General features: G+C 38.2%; 1 protein-coding gene across 1 annotated transcript; it reads left to right on the top strand.

Moving 5' to 3' along the window:
- Window positions 1–1,023: 1,023 nt before the first annotated feature.
- LOC145780321 (E3 ubiquitin-protein ligase Trim36-like) lies at window positions 1,024–16,167 on the top strand. The gene is made up of 15 exons (XM_082592022.1): window positions 1,024–1,135; window positions 3,074–3,269; window positions 4,640–4,806; window positions 5,755–5,931; window positions 6,532–6,632; window positions 7,033–7,156; window positions 7,581–7,682; window positions 8,032–8,168; window positions 8,663–8,768; window positions 9,450–9,585; window positions 9,825–9,942; window positions 10,875–11,056; window positions 11,487–11,597; window positions 12,298–12,430; window positions 14,253–16,167. Exons 1-15 carry the CDS (start codon window positions 1,085–1,087, stop codon window positions 14,569–14,571), a joined length of 2,160 nt encoding a protein of 719 aa, XP_082448148.1. The 5' UTR covers window positions 1,024–1,084; the 3' UTR covers window positions 14,572–16,167.
- Window positions 16,168–16,582: the final 415 nt, after the last annotated feature.

Raw genomic sequence — 16,582 nt, 5'->3', positions numbered from 1 at the left:
AATTTTTAAAATCCCTATTGTCGAAATTTCACAAAGGTTTCCAACTGTTATGCGTTTAATTTGAATGAAAAACATTATTTTTGCCTCATAAATTACTATTAACGCACTTTACAAGAGCTTTAATTATTTTTACAAGGTACTTTCTGGTGAATTGGAGTAAAAAAGTATGGAAGCTTAATTTTGGTAGTTGTGCATGCTTGTAAAAACTTTAAACCACTGACGTAGGCCTGATCAATGCGTTTGGCAGGAGACGTTTCCTCTTGTCATTGAAGTGTTGCTGTCTGTGAATTACTTTATCCACCGATTGGCTGACCTCAATGCATTGTTCATGCTCACACTCCATAAGTAAAATTATCGTTTGTTGATCTTGCTGGTTTTCGTTCACAAATTGTGAGTTAGGTTGGAATCATATGTATAAAAAGAGACGAGGAGAATTGCTCTTGAAAGCCTAAACTTTTATGCTCTCTAAATTATTAACTTTTGTTTGTTATGTTCATTCGTTTCAGAAAATATGAATGAAACAAAGTTAATATTTTCAAGTGCTCTGTTAGAGAATTGATTACAAGAGCACTTGACGTTCAGCGTGTTGGTGTAAGCTCATTGTTACGGTATATTTGCTGAAAAACGTAATCGCATTTTTGTTTCATGTTGAGGTAATTACCCAGACATCAAATCAACCATTTTTTACATTGTAAACGTTGAATCAATGTAAAACATGGTTGATTTGCTGTCTGGCAAGCTTATTCAAGGTAGCTACGAAATGGTTCTAGTTGCGCATTGTTGGATTGATTTGTTTGAGGACAGATGTTTTATGCCATCTGGCCATAAGTGATTATGATCATAGGCAGTTAATTAGGTCGCGCTTGAAATCTGAAACTATTGCGTCGAATTAACATCAGATGATGCTGAATTGACGACCGCAAATATTTACCTTTCTGATGCTGTATGAATGCTGGCTGTTAAGCTTCTTTGGTGTCGTGGTCGCAAATCGATAATAAGTCCTTGAAAGTAAAAAAGCAGACACTACAACAGATTTGTGATAACATTGTAAGCATTTCCCAGCTCACTGACGGTATTTCCAGACATGAATTGCAAGTTTAAACTTAACCTTTGTTGCTCAGAATTTAAAGATGAGGTTAGTCATGAAGATGAAATAGTGTTTCTCGGTGGTTAGTGGCTTATTAACTACTGTTGTGTTTATGTACTATATACTGTATAATCTTTTATTTTGTGCAATCTCAAGCTTTATATGCTTTGTCGTAATTCTTCTTCCATCGACTCTTCTGAAGTTAGTTTCGATGTTTGTCGTAATGATTTGATGTTAATAGTATTTTCAGCGGGAACTTTTTAGATTTTGAAGTATTTGATGGATTTGCTTTCGTTATGCATGATTTGGAAGTTGGAAACTTGCTGCATTAGTATTAAAAATAGGGTGCAAACAGACTCGTATAAATTCTCTAAAAGTACAATCTGCTGGTAAAGTACATTTTAGGCTTCTACTGAGCAACGTTGAATTCCGATGACAGTAAAAGTCCACCAACTGTCCTGTCTATTGCTGTCTCAATCATAAGTTAACCTAGCTAAAGATCTTTAAAAATTAATGTGTCACTCGGTTATCACACGTAGTTTTTACAAAACTTCTTTAAGGTTCTTCTTTGCTAAAGTATTGATCATGGTATATTTGTAATCCTAAAGTGTAGGATCACGTTTTCGTTTGAACTTCTGGGAAAATTTTACCGGACTACATTGGGAGGGTACTGGAAAGCAGGCAGTCTCCGGTTTCATTATCCAAACCTCGCCGCCTTTCCATCATATTTACAAGAAGAGAAAGATTCCACTAGTCATTAATGCATGCTTGACCAAAAAAAATAACGATGTTCAGCATAAAGACTGTTGAGGCACACCCATGCCGGTCTAGATAAGGACAGGCCAACGAGGTTGGTGTCGGCATCAGGGATGAACCGAATTTGGTTGTATTGGAATTCTAACACAGTTTTTTGGGCAGTGGCATAAAGTAGTGGCAGTATACGTGAGCGTTTTGGATGTCAACTTGGGATACTTTGGCTCTGGGTAGAAAGACAATAATATTCCGTTGATCGTCACATTCAACTCACAATCAGCCTCCCCATTTGTGGATAGAAAGCCGCTGGGACACAATGGGTTTCAATCGTTATTTCTGGCGATAGGTTGAAAGGGTGTGGCTAGATTTTCCCACGACCTTGTGCATTAGAGAATAAGCAGAGGAGGGCAGTAAACTCGGAGTAAAATCTCCAGAGACTCTTTGGTCTTGTAGTGTTTCAACTTGCCACAGAGCAGATACTTTCAGCGGCAGGGAAAATGTCATGTGATTCTTCTTGTAGACGCTGTTCTACACTAGGTGGAAGGCGATGACAATTGCAGCATCGAGGCACTGACAAGGAAAATTTATTGAATACCCAGTAAGTTTGTTAACGGTATCCCATGCTTTGCAGCTTTGAGTGTGAGAATTCAATAGTTTAAACAGCTTCGTTACATCGCTCAAGCTTTTTTGCATCCAGCGCTCAAGTGGTCTGGTGGCAATGATGTTAGAGCAGTGCCAGGTGTGACTGCAATTACTACAGCAGCCTCAAGCCGAAGAAAAAAAATTGTATAACAACGACACACTGACTCACAGACTCGAACACCACTCGTCATTGCAAAATGCACATGACTTTATTGACTAGGGAACTGTGTTCCAAAAGCTCGTGCCAAACCACCACCACAAAGGTCGCAAAAATTTTATCAATTTTTCATATAATTTATAGAAAAACACCAAATCAGCACATACATTACCGATTTTTGATTCTGTGTGCCAGCATATAGCTCATAACATAACTTTGTCAATGTCATCAATCGTCATAAGTGCGTCGCGAGTTCAACAAATTCTTCTAAGTGTGTCGCTTTCAAGCTAATGAAACATTTGTTTTTGTTAGGAGACGCGATATACCAAATTTTCTTTTATCGGAGTGCGCGACCGCTTCGAGGGTATCAAAAGAAGTACATCAAGACAAAAAGTTTGATAACCACTGATCTATATCCTTTACCTTACATACAGATGGAGACTTATGGGCATCTTCTACATTGTCCACTGTGTCAGGAGCTGTACACACACCCAGTCCTGTTGCCATGTCAACACAGCTTATGTTATGGCTGTGCAAGGGCTCAGATACTTTCTTCGGAAACGTTAAATGACTTCCAGGACTGGTCTGTAGAACGAAGACCACGAAAGCCTTCGTGTTCGGACGCTACAGGTAAGACATACCAATTATTTCAATATATCCGACAGTTTACCAATTTAATGTCTTTATTACTACAATATTTAATTACTTGTGCAAGTGCGAAATAACATTTGCTAACTTTATAAAGGTACACAGCCAACTATTTTCAAACATGTCCTCCCCAATAGCCCTGTTCGTCAGCGCGTGACTTTATAAATGAAGAAGATTCAAGATCAAGCAGCGCTGGTTCGACTCTCGGGGTGTGCGCTTGAGCAACGCATTCTAAGGACTGCCGGCTCTTGTTTTGGTATACTGGACGTCGCTGGTCCATGTATTAGCTCCGTGGTTAACTAGATCATTCTGGTCTCCGAATGGAGGCGTGGGCTATAATCCTACTTCTGACACCATATTGTGTTAGCCTTGAATGAATTACAAAAACGCAGTAACTGTTGACGTAGCAGTCCTTGCATGGCCGATAACAGTAGGTACTTGCACAGTTTGGTGGCCCTGGTTCGAATCTTGGAGTGTGCGCTTAATTAACGTGTTTCCAAGATAGCATTTTATTAAAGGGCACTTAATGGAGGGAAATTTTCAGACAGCAACATTTCAACAAGCGGAAACTTCACTCTGTTAATCTGAGTGTCGCTCTGTTAATCTGGGTGTCGCTCTGTTATTGGCGACCGTGAAACCAAAGAAAGAAATTTGGCGACCGTGCCAAATTTCTTTCAACTCAATAACTTACTTCGGTCTCAAGCACGTTTTAACGTTCGCGTTTTGTCGCTTCTACCCTTTTCTCGACCTTTGCTATGTTGACGTGTGTTGTTTTTGATATGATGGTCAGAAATAAAAACAACTGAACTGAATTTGGGTGTCGCTCTGTTAATCTGGGTGTCACTCGGTTAATCTGGGTGACCGGCCTGCCTGTGTCAGTGGTTTAAAGCCTCTACTAGTATGCGAATCTGCCAAAATTAAGCTCTCCAACAAGCATTCTCAGTCCAAACATAAAAATTCCCACAATCCATCAGTCAATTATTTCTTGGTGTCGCTAAAAACGAAAATTGGCTTAGCTTTTCAGAAGATTGTCTACTTTATAGAACTTGTTTGCTTTTCACAACATTCAGCAATTCAATTTTGTGAATTTAAGTTTTACTGTATTTGCTAGTGGTTGTGCTGTTATGGCTTACATTTATATGAGCGAACTGCTTGTAAAACATATAGTGTGATTTTGAACATGGTAATGTAGATGATGTGTAAGTTTAACTTAAATCAAAACGTATCAAAAAGAGTATTTACATACTTGGAGGTTTGTTAGTTGCCCTATATCTATTTCCAACCAAATGAGTCACCTTACTTTTAGTTGGAGATTCGTTAACATAAACTGTCTAAGGAAATTGTTTTTAAAGGTTTCAATGCGTCACCTCCCACATCCCCACAGTTGAGGCAACGAACTTACACTGTTGATCCGAGGAGCAACCATTCATCCGACACAACATCCAAAAGCGAAGACACCGAAAGTTTATCCTCATTTGTGTTATCAACAAATGACCTTCTGCATTTTGAGGAAAGTGAAGTGTTCCAAAGTTAGATTAACCACACAGTTTTCAGTTTAATTGTGTTACAATTGCATGGTTCTGAAACTTTCAAATTACAAGTAGCCTACAATTGCAGTTACTTCCACATGTAATAAATTACACCTTTCAAATACAAAAATTAAATGTTTCAATATTTATGTTCGTAGCTAATTTTTTAAAGTTTGATTAACTTATATCAAACACAAGTAGAAATGCATTTGATAAGGATTAAGTTGCAATGTAGAAGTCCCTTTTGAATCCTTACAAGCGGCTCAACAAAAGTAACTGATGCCATGTGTGTGCAACTTGCCAAATGCAATTGCAATTTGGACCAAATTTTTTTAAAATTACAATTACGCCAAAAAAACAAATTTAATTATATTTGCAATTAGATGAAAACGTGTAATTACATTCAATTATAACTGTAATTGATCAAATTTTGGTGTGTTTCTTTTCCGGTTTGAGATTCAAGCTCACCGAGTTTTCGGCCAAAATGGCAAGCGCAGCAAATTTTTATAAATGATAGCCTATTACTAAACTCTAATAACAAAAGCACAATATGCTGGCTGCTTGATCCCCTAACCATCGCAAAGTAAAACATGTCACTGTCTGCTTCTGCGGGCTTGAAGAAAACTCCGGTTTCTTTTGAAAGAAGCAAATATTGACTGAAAAAAGTTTCCTGAATGTAATTTAATATAAATGTGTGCTTTTGATGCATCACCACTGTTCTGTTCAAGACTTAGAAGTGCAGTAGGCGTAGCACAATTTCTCAAGTATAAGCTTCATACGCATGTTTTCCAGCAGCCGATTATCGCAAGAATTGACAGCGCTAGACAGTGGCGTTTCACCCATGAAACTGGGCTCATCAGTATCGCACCATTAATTCATGCCACATAGGAAGAACGCTCTTAAACAATGAAATACCTGTTACAAATTTTGTTTTGTAGCCAGAAGGAAGTTCCAGGATGGGGACACCAAGAATCGCAATCCGGTCCCCTCCATCCAGCTCTTTTCAACCATCAGCCGTTCTCAATTCTACTTCCAAACAGTCTAACCTGCGTCGCAGTCAATCTGCTTCGTCGGTTCAAAAACCGAAGTCTCTACAAAAACTGAAGCAACGTCAGGTGACTTAATGTTTAGCTCACAAGGACAGATACATTAAACGATTCTTTTTTCATCACCCCCTGACAGTTACCGAGTCGAAACTTAAGTTTAGTCTTGTTAGTTTTATTCCTGTCCAACAGCAAAAAAACTCGCCAAACTTAAGCAAAAGTATTAAAATAAAACTCAAACAAACAAAAAACGACCAAACTAAACGTTACCACTGAAATATGACGACACAACATTGAAAGTCCCCCCCCCCCCCGTTAGCTCGGTGGTTACGCGCCGACTCAAGATCACGCGGCGCTGGTTCGGCTCTCGAGGTGTGCGCTTGAGTAACGCGTTCTAATGACTGCTTTCCATTCAGCGGCACTTAATAGATAGAATAATTCCCCAGCAACAACACTTTAACAACAATTGGAAAACTTCACTTTGTCAATCTCGGTAACCGGCCCTGCGTCAAGAGCCTCTACAAGTATGCGAAACTACCAGGAATAACCAATCAAAGCTTTGTCAGTCCAAGGATAAAGATTCTAAACTAAACTTAGCTAAAGTTCTAAGATCGCAAAACCTTTCATAATTGAGAAAGATCGTAGACTTACAAGGGTCGTTTTGTATTTCAGAACTATGGAAGCCTCAAACGAAGCAGAGTAAAAAGTTTATTTTGTCCGAACTGCGAACAGAAGGTGGAACTAGGAAAACTAGGAATATCGGGTCTATTTCGGTAATTTATTTGCTTTCATTCACAAATTAGTTGTATCGTTGGCTTCAAAGGACATTTTGCAGATACATGTATAGCCTACTGCACAAATGCATCGTAATCAACTTCTGTTATGTCAATCTTTTGAAGAATGGTTTTCACTCCACTTATGAGCATTAGCGTTGACAGGGGAGTCCAGGGGGTCCTTTTGGACTCTGACACGGTATAACTTGAAGAGCTCGAAACCTTTTCAAAGAGCCTTGGGACTTGCAAAAACCGCCGCGTATTCTTTGGATGTAGTGCGTTTTTCTCAAAAAAATATCTTCATTTAGAGCTCAAGGATCTCATTGGTAGGCTAGAGGGCGAAAGTGTCCTCTCAACAGCCTTGAATATGAGAGTTTTAACTTTTCTGTCATCTTTGCAGCAATTTTGCGTTGGAGAGCATTGTGGAAAGGTTTCGGTCTGCCGCCAGAGCAGTAGTTGCAGTGCGCTGTGGCTACTGCAAGCCCCCTGCCTGTGACGCAACAAAGTCATGTTTGGACTGCAAGGTATATACACTATACACTGTGACTATACAGTCTACTGCAGGGCTTCCCAAACGTTTTTGCTCGCGACCCCTTTTAATCTCAACATACTTTTTAAAAGCTTTTGAATTATTTTTATTTTTACTATAACTATGATAAATAGTTCACTAATTGCTATTCTTGTCTTCTCCCAACCATATGAGAAGTGCTATGTCACTATTGCTAGTGCGTCAACAACACTGCTGATGAATATTTATATCATTGATGAACCGTAACGTCACGCATGACTTAACAAGAGGTTAGTAATTCTCTCCCTACCTTTTTGACCACCGCACGGATTCAATTTATGTTTACTAACCATCGATGTGCACAGACCCCTGATATTTGCTGCTATTATTAAATTATTAATGTTTTAATATTTTAACGTTACATCAACAATATATTCCAGCTCAGCTATTGCAACGAGTGCTTTAAAGTTGTTCACATCTGGGGCACTAAAAAAGCCCAACACGACTTTGTCGGCCCGACCAATAACTTCACTCGCCCAAAGGTAAGTTTTCGTTGATACGCTGTCATTGTTTTCTACATGAACGCACGGCAGAACGAAGTTCGTTCACAACAACGTGTAACCAGTGGGTTGTCAACTCAAGTGGGCTAAAAAAAAAACACCAAGTCAAAGTACATAGTTTCGTGCTGGTATGCACTAATTAGCACAATGAGCTTAGTATAATGAGAACCTTATCTTACCTCCCAATGCTTAGATTTAAGTATGGGACTCACCTTTCATGCACTACTGGGAAAATCATTTTGCTTTGTTTCAATTCGGTTATTATGCAGCAGGGTTGTTGTATGAAAAATAATTATCACACTATAATGGCATATTTTTTGTATTTATTTAGGTTCTTCTGTGTCCAGAGCACTCAAATGAAGTCAGCTTATATTGCAACAAATGTAAAAAATCTGTCTGCCGTCAATGCAAACTAAGAGGAGGGTCGCATGTCAATCATCCAGTGTCATCTGCAAAGTCAGCTTACAGGTAACTTTTCAGACAATAAATCAACCGTTTTTTTACATTTTTTATACAACCGTTTGTTTTTTACATTTTTTTACATGTAAAAAAATTGTAAAAAAACGGCTGATTTACTGTCTAGGTTACAATGATGAGATTTAAAATTTTAATAAATCCATTCGATTGTTTACTGAAATTAAAATCATTCTTAAAGAAATTACAATAGAAACATTACCTGCAAACACACATAGAATGGTATCGATGTAGAAGACATCAAGCATAGCTTGGCAATTTCTAGAACACCACATTCTTTTCGCAATTGATCATCGCTTTAATATTTTTAAACATAACGACAACATTTCAACTGAAACCAAAGATTGAGAAAGAAATGAAACTTTCAGTCATATGGGCCTACGCAGTACGCGCGTGTGAAGTTTTAAGATTTTTCTTGACCGATGTTTGATTTAAACAAATTACAACGTAGTTAACATTTCCAAAAGTTTTCTCAACCTTTCCAACAGAGAGGGGAGAGATCGTTTGTTTGCTGATCTGGAGATCTTAAAATGCAAGAAAAAGGAAATCGATGCAAAAGTTGTTTATCTCGGTGAAGCTTTCACAGAATTGGAGGTAAGATAAAAGCTAATTTGATTTAAAAGCAGCAGAAGAACTAATAGGCTATCATCCAACCATTTTTACAACTTGAATCGTTTTACAAACGGTCTGCTGATTTGCATTCATCGAATGCTGTTTGCTGTCCGCCACGTTACTTCAGTGATTACGTGCTCGGCTCAAGATCACGCGGGGCTGGTTCGACTCTCGGGGTGTGCGCTTGAGCAACGCACTTTCAGGACTGTCCTCCGTTCAGCGGCATCTAGTGAATGAAATAATTCCCCGGCAACAACATGTCAACAATCAGAAAACTTCACTCTGCCAATCTCGGAAACCGGCTCTGTGTCTAAAGCCTCTATACAAGTATGCGAAACTACCAGGAACAACCTATCAAGGCTTTGTCAGTCCGAGGATAAAGATTGAAAAACCAAACAAATTCTTACATTTGCACAACATTGCATCTTTAGCAAGCACAAACAGTATGTAGGTCTTACGATTTATTTAAATTTGCTAACAGTACTTGTTGAAATATATGAGGTAAAGAAAATATAGGGCCAGTTTGCTCCGCTTATTTAACAGACAAGTTATCCATGACACGAAATTTGGTTATTAAATAAGTTATACTGTGTTGCAAGATATGTAGGCCACATAGGCGATGTTTCCTTTCCAAAATTCAAGATTTCCTAACTGCTATTGTAGCGACGTGATGCGGAAACCCGAGAAAAAATTCATTCGTCGCTGGATGACATGCATCGTGTTTTGGATGCCAAACGAAACGATCTGCTATCAAAAGTTGAAATTAACTCTCGTGAGAAAGAACACGAGCTAAGGCAAGGTGAGTAGTTTTCTTAGCTTTAGCTTTAGGTAAGTAGTCTTGAAGCTTGTCTTTGTAAAACAAGCAACGGGCCTTTGCGTGCACAACTAGACCTTAAAAAGACTCCAAGTAGGTCTACATCGAAAAAACTCTGCCATTATTTACATTGGGCTAAGCTTAAAAGAATTAAAGTTTTCGGAACTAATTGTAAGATCATTTTTTTTTTAAGATCATCAACATCAACTTAATATTATTTTCAGAAATGCAAACATGTCATGACCTCTTGATGACAACATCAATCTCAAGCTTTGCTGAGGAAATATTAAAGGAAACTGATCCCAACTTTTTCCTTCAAACTTCTCGAATGATGGAGATGAAGTATGTTTTGTATTAAAGTGCTTTGTCTTTGTTCCGCCGAGCTTGTGTTTGGTAGTTAAACAATTAACATAGCACTAGATTGTTAAAAATAAAATGTAACTGAAGCTGATCACAGCTAACTATCAAATTTTTAAAAAAAATTGCAATTTTGAAAAGGATATTTTAATTTTGAAAACAAGATGGTCTTGCTGACGCGCATCACAGATTATGATAGCTCTGCAGCATTACACTAACGCTGTTGATCAAAAAAGAGCTATTTTGATATTTCTTACTCAGCTGCAAGTGCCGTCTTTATTCACAATCATTTGCTTGGCTTTGAGAATTAACTACAAGACTCACTTGTATCAGGTTAAATAGGAGGTGCAGGGTGCATGCTACATTGAAACCCACCATGCACAGCTTTTCTCTTCACTCTACAATTTTTACCAAGTAATGATTTTAAACTAAACATATCTGCCAGTTATTGTACACTGTACGTACAGCGACGAATTCCTTTATAACAAATGGTTGATGTCGAGTATAAAGCCTGCTACCAGCACCCGTGGCTCAGTGGTAATCGTCTTCGGCTCTGGTGCTGGTAGCCCTGGGTTCGATTTCAGGTCGGGTCATACCAAAGACTTTAAAAAGGGTACCGATTGTGTTCTTTCTTGCATAACACAGTGAGGATAAATCGGGTAATAGTCTGGTGATACATCACCCTCTTCCAATCTGCCTTGAGCCAGCATGGAAGCAGTACGGCTCATAAAATCACATGGAGCCCTGTCAAGTAAGCCATGTTGATGCGCAATCTGCTGCAAGCGGAGATAGCGAATGATTATTATAAAGCCTGCTACTTGTAGAGACTGTCTTTAATAGTGAAAAAAAATGAGCGGTTAGCTACAGCAAGGATAAAGATTTTACTTTAACATAACTACCCTGTCAAAAAATTCCAGGTTGAAAGAAGCCATCGCCAGTGCATCGGAGATTAGCAATCAGCGCCCATCCAGCGCAATAACATCTTATGACCTTGATCTAAGCAACGCGAGAAATTTATTGGAGAACTTGGACTTCGTTTCAACTGGCAACCTTGCTCAACCTGAAGAAAATCTTCACTCAAATGAAAGCCAAAGTAAAGGTTGGTGCTCCACGTAAAAGTTTTTATATATGAGCAGGGCAGTTGAGACAATAAGTTAGGCCCGGTAACAATGAGATATTTGGCCCCTAAATCAATTCACTTTTAATGAAAATGTCCTTTATCCGATGAATATGTGGTGGTTTTTCAAGTGCCTAGGTCTCTTGGAAATGTTACCTTAATTCATCCACGCCTCCTGGACCTCCTATCCTACCTCCTGTACATGAGTAATTTGCTTTCTGTGTTAGATCAATAACACAAAAGTGTAACGTGGATGAAGCTGAAATCGGCTAGGTAATTGGGTATGCAACAAACAAAGAAGTACCAAGATACCTTGCTAAGACTCAAATAAATTGTTGGTAGTTTATGTTATTCGTATGACGTGGAATGGCTAATCCAATGACGTCATTCACTTTTTGAATGCTGTCTTTAGGTGATAATATGCGTTGGATCTTGCCTGAAGACAACAGATTCGTCACTTTGGAAAACAACGGAAAAACTGCAAAAATTAGCCGAAATTTAATGGCGCCATATGTTTTGAAAGGTATGGGAATGTTAACAAAATTGGAATATCAATTGAATGCGTTTTGAAAATTTATCAAAGCACAACCCTACAGAAGCTTGTTGTTGCTGCATACAGTCACGGATGCGGGAGGGTCACTTGGTCATCTGCCCCTTTCCAAATCCAAGAAACAAAACTTTCATTTTTTTTCGGATTTTGCAAAATTTTCTTCGGTTTCATCTTGATTCTCAAGCTTGTCATCTTAATTAAAATCTAACTCTACTGTTGAACCAAAACTTTATTTCAAACTTCTAAAGAAATGTAACTTTGATGACTAATTGTGGTGAAGTACAATTTTGTGCATCATAAGCAAAAAGTCGTTATTATTAAACCACAGAATAGGTAAAACATCAACCAAACCAGGTAAAACTTGTCAAAATTTTTTCGACAAGTTCTCAGAACTCCACTTAAAATCTTTTCTGTTTTCGACCTTAAATTTTGTATTTTCAAATTTTAATTCAAAAGTTTTACTTGTAACTTTGTTACCTGCCAATTTTTTTTCTACTGGCTGCATAAACATCGCGATGCAAAAAACATCCCTGACGTATGTGCAAGTGCAACAGTGTGCTATTTGGTTTCGTCAGCAAAGAGTCTTGTCGTTTTCAATTTAGTTTATTACAAACTTATTTAACAACGTAAAACTATAGCGATAGGCTGTTGAATAAAATGTTTTGTCATGTAGGAGACATCGCATACGTAGCTGGTACCCACTACTGGGAAATCGCTGTGACTTCTTACAAAGCTAAACAGTTGGTAATTGGATTTTCCAATGTTGCATCTGATGACAAGTTGCATGGGAGTATAAACTATGTCAGGTAATTTTCTTGATTGAATGCCGGAACTTCAAGTTTTGCCTTGTGTTCTAATAATGTATAATACATACTGTCCCCCCGTTAGCTCAGTGGTTACTCCCCGGGGTCAAGATCACGCGGCGCTGGTTCGGCTCTCGAGGTGTGCGCTTGAGCAACGCATTCCAGGACTGCTCTCCATTCAGCAGCACCTAGTGAATGGAATAATTCCCAGGCAACAAGACTTCAACAATCAGAAAACTTCACTCTGCTAATCTCGGTAACCGGCCCTGCTTCAAGAGACTCTACAAGTATGCGAAACTACCAGGAATAACCTATCCAGGCTTTGTCAGTCCGAAGATAAAAGTTCAAAACCATCCAACCAACCATAAACTTTGTCATACCACACCTAATCTAAAATATCATCCAGTAACAAAATCGAGGGATATTCACCAGGGACGTAGTCAGGAAGGCAAAGGAGGCAATTGCCCCCTCTCCCAGAAATATTTTTTTATAAAGTTTCACATTCTGTTACAGCATCAGTTGACAAGAGTTTTTTCTATTGATGTAGGCGGAAAATCCACATTGAAATTCTATAGGCCTAGCCTACATAAAAGTACAACTAACGTAGCCTAACATTACTTTAGCCCACTGCAGGGCCGTTGACAGGATTTCTCGGGTCCGGTACCAATTTATTTTCGGGCCCCCTTCATTGACATTGTTATGAATATAAAGGTTGCGTACAAACTTTTATTAATGTCGCTTAAGCATGGTCATTTAACAAATCTTGCGCAATCTTAATATTTCTTGAACCGCAAAACTTACTATCTCTACCTAGCGGTTGCTTTTTTGGACATTTATTTCTCACATGGCGCTAGAGTATTACTTCCTGATTCCATTGATGTTTCACTGGTCATTTTAGGCTCACCAGAAGAGAATTTACAGCACTGCAGACAGTCAGAAAGTTTTCAATTTGATTTGGGAAAGGTGTTTGAGCCTAGGTCAAACATTTGCTGATTGCAGCAATCTGAAAAGCGGTTTTGGTCTCCTTTAAAGTGCAGAAATAGGGATAGCAACCTTTTTACCTGTGCCATTTCAGCTTTTGAGTTTGAATTAATATTAACCTGTTCAGACAATTTTGAAATTCGTGTTTCGGGTAATATTTGTGGTTAGGGAAATCACTATAGGCCTACTAAACTAAATTCTTATTTTACTGTTTGGTGGCTGAAGTGGCTATTTTACCACCAGAAAGCTGAAGTGGGCCCGGTACCCAGAAGGGGGCCGGATACTTTACCATCTGACGGCTGAAATGGCTGTTTTAACCTGTGATGGCAATTCTTTTAGATCTGATTATATTAAGATATTGATAATGCTTGAAGTCGTGGGGAAATTTTTAAATTCAGGCCCCTTAAATATTCCGGGCCCGGGTCCAAAAGTACCACCTAGACCCCCCTGTCAACGCCCCTGGCCTACTGTAGGCTACATTGTCATTCTAACTGACGTCAAATGCCATTTCTTTTATTAGTAGAGGCCTATCATTGTGGTAACAATACATGGAAAAGCCCTAGAACCATTTTTCTTTTTAGTTACCTAAAACGCATCGACACTTAAAATGTAACTTAGTGATTTTGAGAATTAGATGCTTGGTGGACACTAAGCTGTCTTGTAATTATTCAATAAAAACCCTACAACTTACATTTTAATGTTCATTATCATTGTCTGTAAATTGAACTTGGTAATACTAAAGGTAATGCAGGAGGTACGTGGAAAATAGTAAATACACTTGATAACCAAGACTTCGATAGCTTTGATAGCCAAAGACTGCATCAAACTGAATTCCTTGTTTCAGCGGTGGGGCTTTGATCAAAGTTGTTTTCGGATCAGCTTGCATGGTCAGCGAAAGTCCAGCGGATATCTTGTACGTGGCTCAGGATACGCCGGAGAAGGATCTCTGTTATGTTATTGGCAGGCATTGTTTAACAATCGGAGTTGCACTGCAAATCAACGGAGAGGAAGCCATCGTGCAATTTTTTGATATAAAAGAAGAACCAGGAAAACAAAAGCAAAAACTTTTCATGAAAATAATAAAGAGCTATTTGCCGCTTCGCCCACTGGTTGTAGTGGATGGAGAAGCTCTTGTTTCCATCAACTCGTCACGAAAAGAATAACTTTATTTAATGCAATGTACGATTGAGTCGATGAACGACCGACAACGTTTAGTAGCAACTTTGGTCAGCGAAGAACAACTTAACTTCTTGTGTATTTCAGTACGTTGATAGGCTAACTATCACTTTTGCAATATTCACTGTTTGGAGACTTCATTGAAAGATGATCAAAAGACTGAACTTTTTGTTAAACAGGGATTAATTAAGCTTGCAAATTGTCTCGGCAAATGGTTTTGTTAGATTTCTTTGCCACTTACCTGGCTAGTCTGTATAATGCGATGCACACATGGATGTTAAGACTAAACTCGCTGCGAAAAACATTTAATCCGTCTGATTTCATTGAACCTTTACAGCCATTTCAACACAAATAACATCTCCAGTCCAGGTTATCATGTGTCAGTAAAATCTGATACAACACTGGGCTAAAAATTAATAAAACTTGTATTGAAATAACCTCCCTTCGATAACTAAAAACTGAAACTTTTTTTATGCATGGTGATAATTAATTCTTTTCCTCTTTGGGAAGACCTCGTTTTTTGTTTTCCATACAACCTTCTGCTTTCTATTTTCACATTCAGTTACACTCGTCAAAAAAAATTTCACTTTATTTTTTAAACAAAAACACGAGTTAAATCATTTGAGATGTATCTTTCGGGCTGGTTCCGAATCTGCTCTCGTTTTTTCTCCAGCACATCATGTTTTCAGGTTATTTGCATTTTAATATTTTCGTAGTTAGTCCTAAATAATAGGTTGCTTAAGTGTAACTAGTAATCACTAACGCATGGTGAAACTCATATTGCTCAAGCTTATATAACTTGCAGTAAGTCGCTGCAAGTCAAATTTAAACAAACAAAATCAAATATCTCAAAAAACCGGATATGCTAGTGGAAAAAAAATAAGGGCATTTTCGGCATCACCGTCAAAACCCTTCAAGAATCATTCAATTCTAAACGGATCTCCGTTTAAAATTTGCTGTTGACCAGTGATCCATCTTCATTACTATCCAATTTTTCTTTTGCTTTTTTCATGTAACCTTCGTTCAAGTCGAAAAGTGTGCTTGATCCATGAATGTTTCTTTTTGTTTCCATCAAATATTCTTTTGTGTCAAGTTTCCTCAACAATCACTTTTGTAGCCAATATTGGTTTGGTCAAGTTAACATTCTTTACACATTCTTAACATTCTTTAGACATCGCTTGTCTTGACTATTGTAATAAAATACCTCTTTTTCGGTCTGTGCATATCGCTGTAGACTGCAACATAACACTCCAAGCCACATAATCATTAGGTATAGTTTTGTTATTTTTCAATTTTTTCGTTGACTATTTCTAGTTGAATTGATCTACAAATCTCTCCATGCCGTAAATACCGATTTTGTCATCGTGAATCTCCTTGCAACTGCATTTGAAAAGTACGGAAACAAAAATTAGGATACTACCCTAGACACTTAAGAGTCTTAACTAAGACTTTCAGATGATTGAAATACTGTAGCCTAAGAGCTCGGTCTATTGCAATATGTTAATTTTGGTTAGGATAAATCTTCAGTGAAAGGTTTGCATTTTACATTCAAAAACAATAAACTTATTTTCTTGGAAAATGAAGATTTTTGGTTTTTGCCTGGTGTTTGTGGTGCGTTCACAGTCAGGGTCGTTAAGAGAATAATTTGGGCCCGGTACCAATTAGCTCTTCAGGCCTCAAATCAAAATATTTCAAGATAAACGCGTACTGGTATCCAAAGAATCAGCCGTGGTTTTTGCAAGTTTTCAGGCCTCTTCCAAAATGATTCGGCCTCGGGTCCAAAAGTAGGCTATACCCTCTGGACCCCCTCAACGCCATAATGTTCCCAGTAGTCGTACGCTACCCGTGTTTTTAATATTAGTCTGTAGGGCAATGCCTTCCATCGTTTTGATTAGCTCACAAGGCTATAAGTAGTTTATGAGTCGACAGCCAATAAATTTGGGCGCTTAAAAACATATCCTAGGTTGTTTGTTCTTTGAGACTCTGATCTCGGTGTTG

The sequence above is a fragment of the Aplidium turbinatum genome, chromosome 11 (assembly GCF_918807975.1).
Source record: "Aplidium turbinatum chromosome 11, kaAplTurb1.1, whole genome shotgun sequence".
In the NCBI taxonomy this organism is placed as follows: domain Eukaryota; kingdom Metazoa; phylum Chordata; class Ascidiacea; order Aplousobranchia; family Polyclinidae; genus Aplidium; species Aplidium turbinatum.
This window is presented reverse-complemented; position numbering and strand designations above follow the sequence as displayed.

What these genes read in the sequence shown, in the direction of transcription:
- LOC145780321 (XM_082592022.1), top strand. Translation starts at nt 1,085, where the DNA reads ATGAATTGCAAGTTTAAACTTAACCTTTGTTGCTCAGAATTTAAAGAT. An exon ending in GCTCAGAATTTAAAGATGAG is followed by an intron (nt 1,136 to 3,073) that starts GTTAGTCATGAA and finishes CCTTACATACAG; the next exon opens with ATGGAGACTTATGGGCATCT. An exon ending in GGAATATCGGGTCTATTTCG is followed by an intron (nt 6,633 to 7,032) that starts GTAATTTATTTG and finishes TCATCTTTGCAG; the next exon opens with CAATTTTGCGTTGGAGAGCA.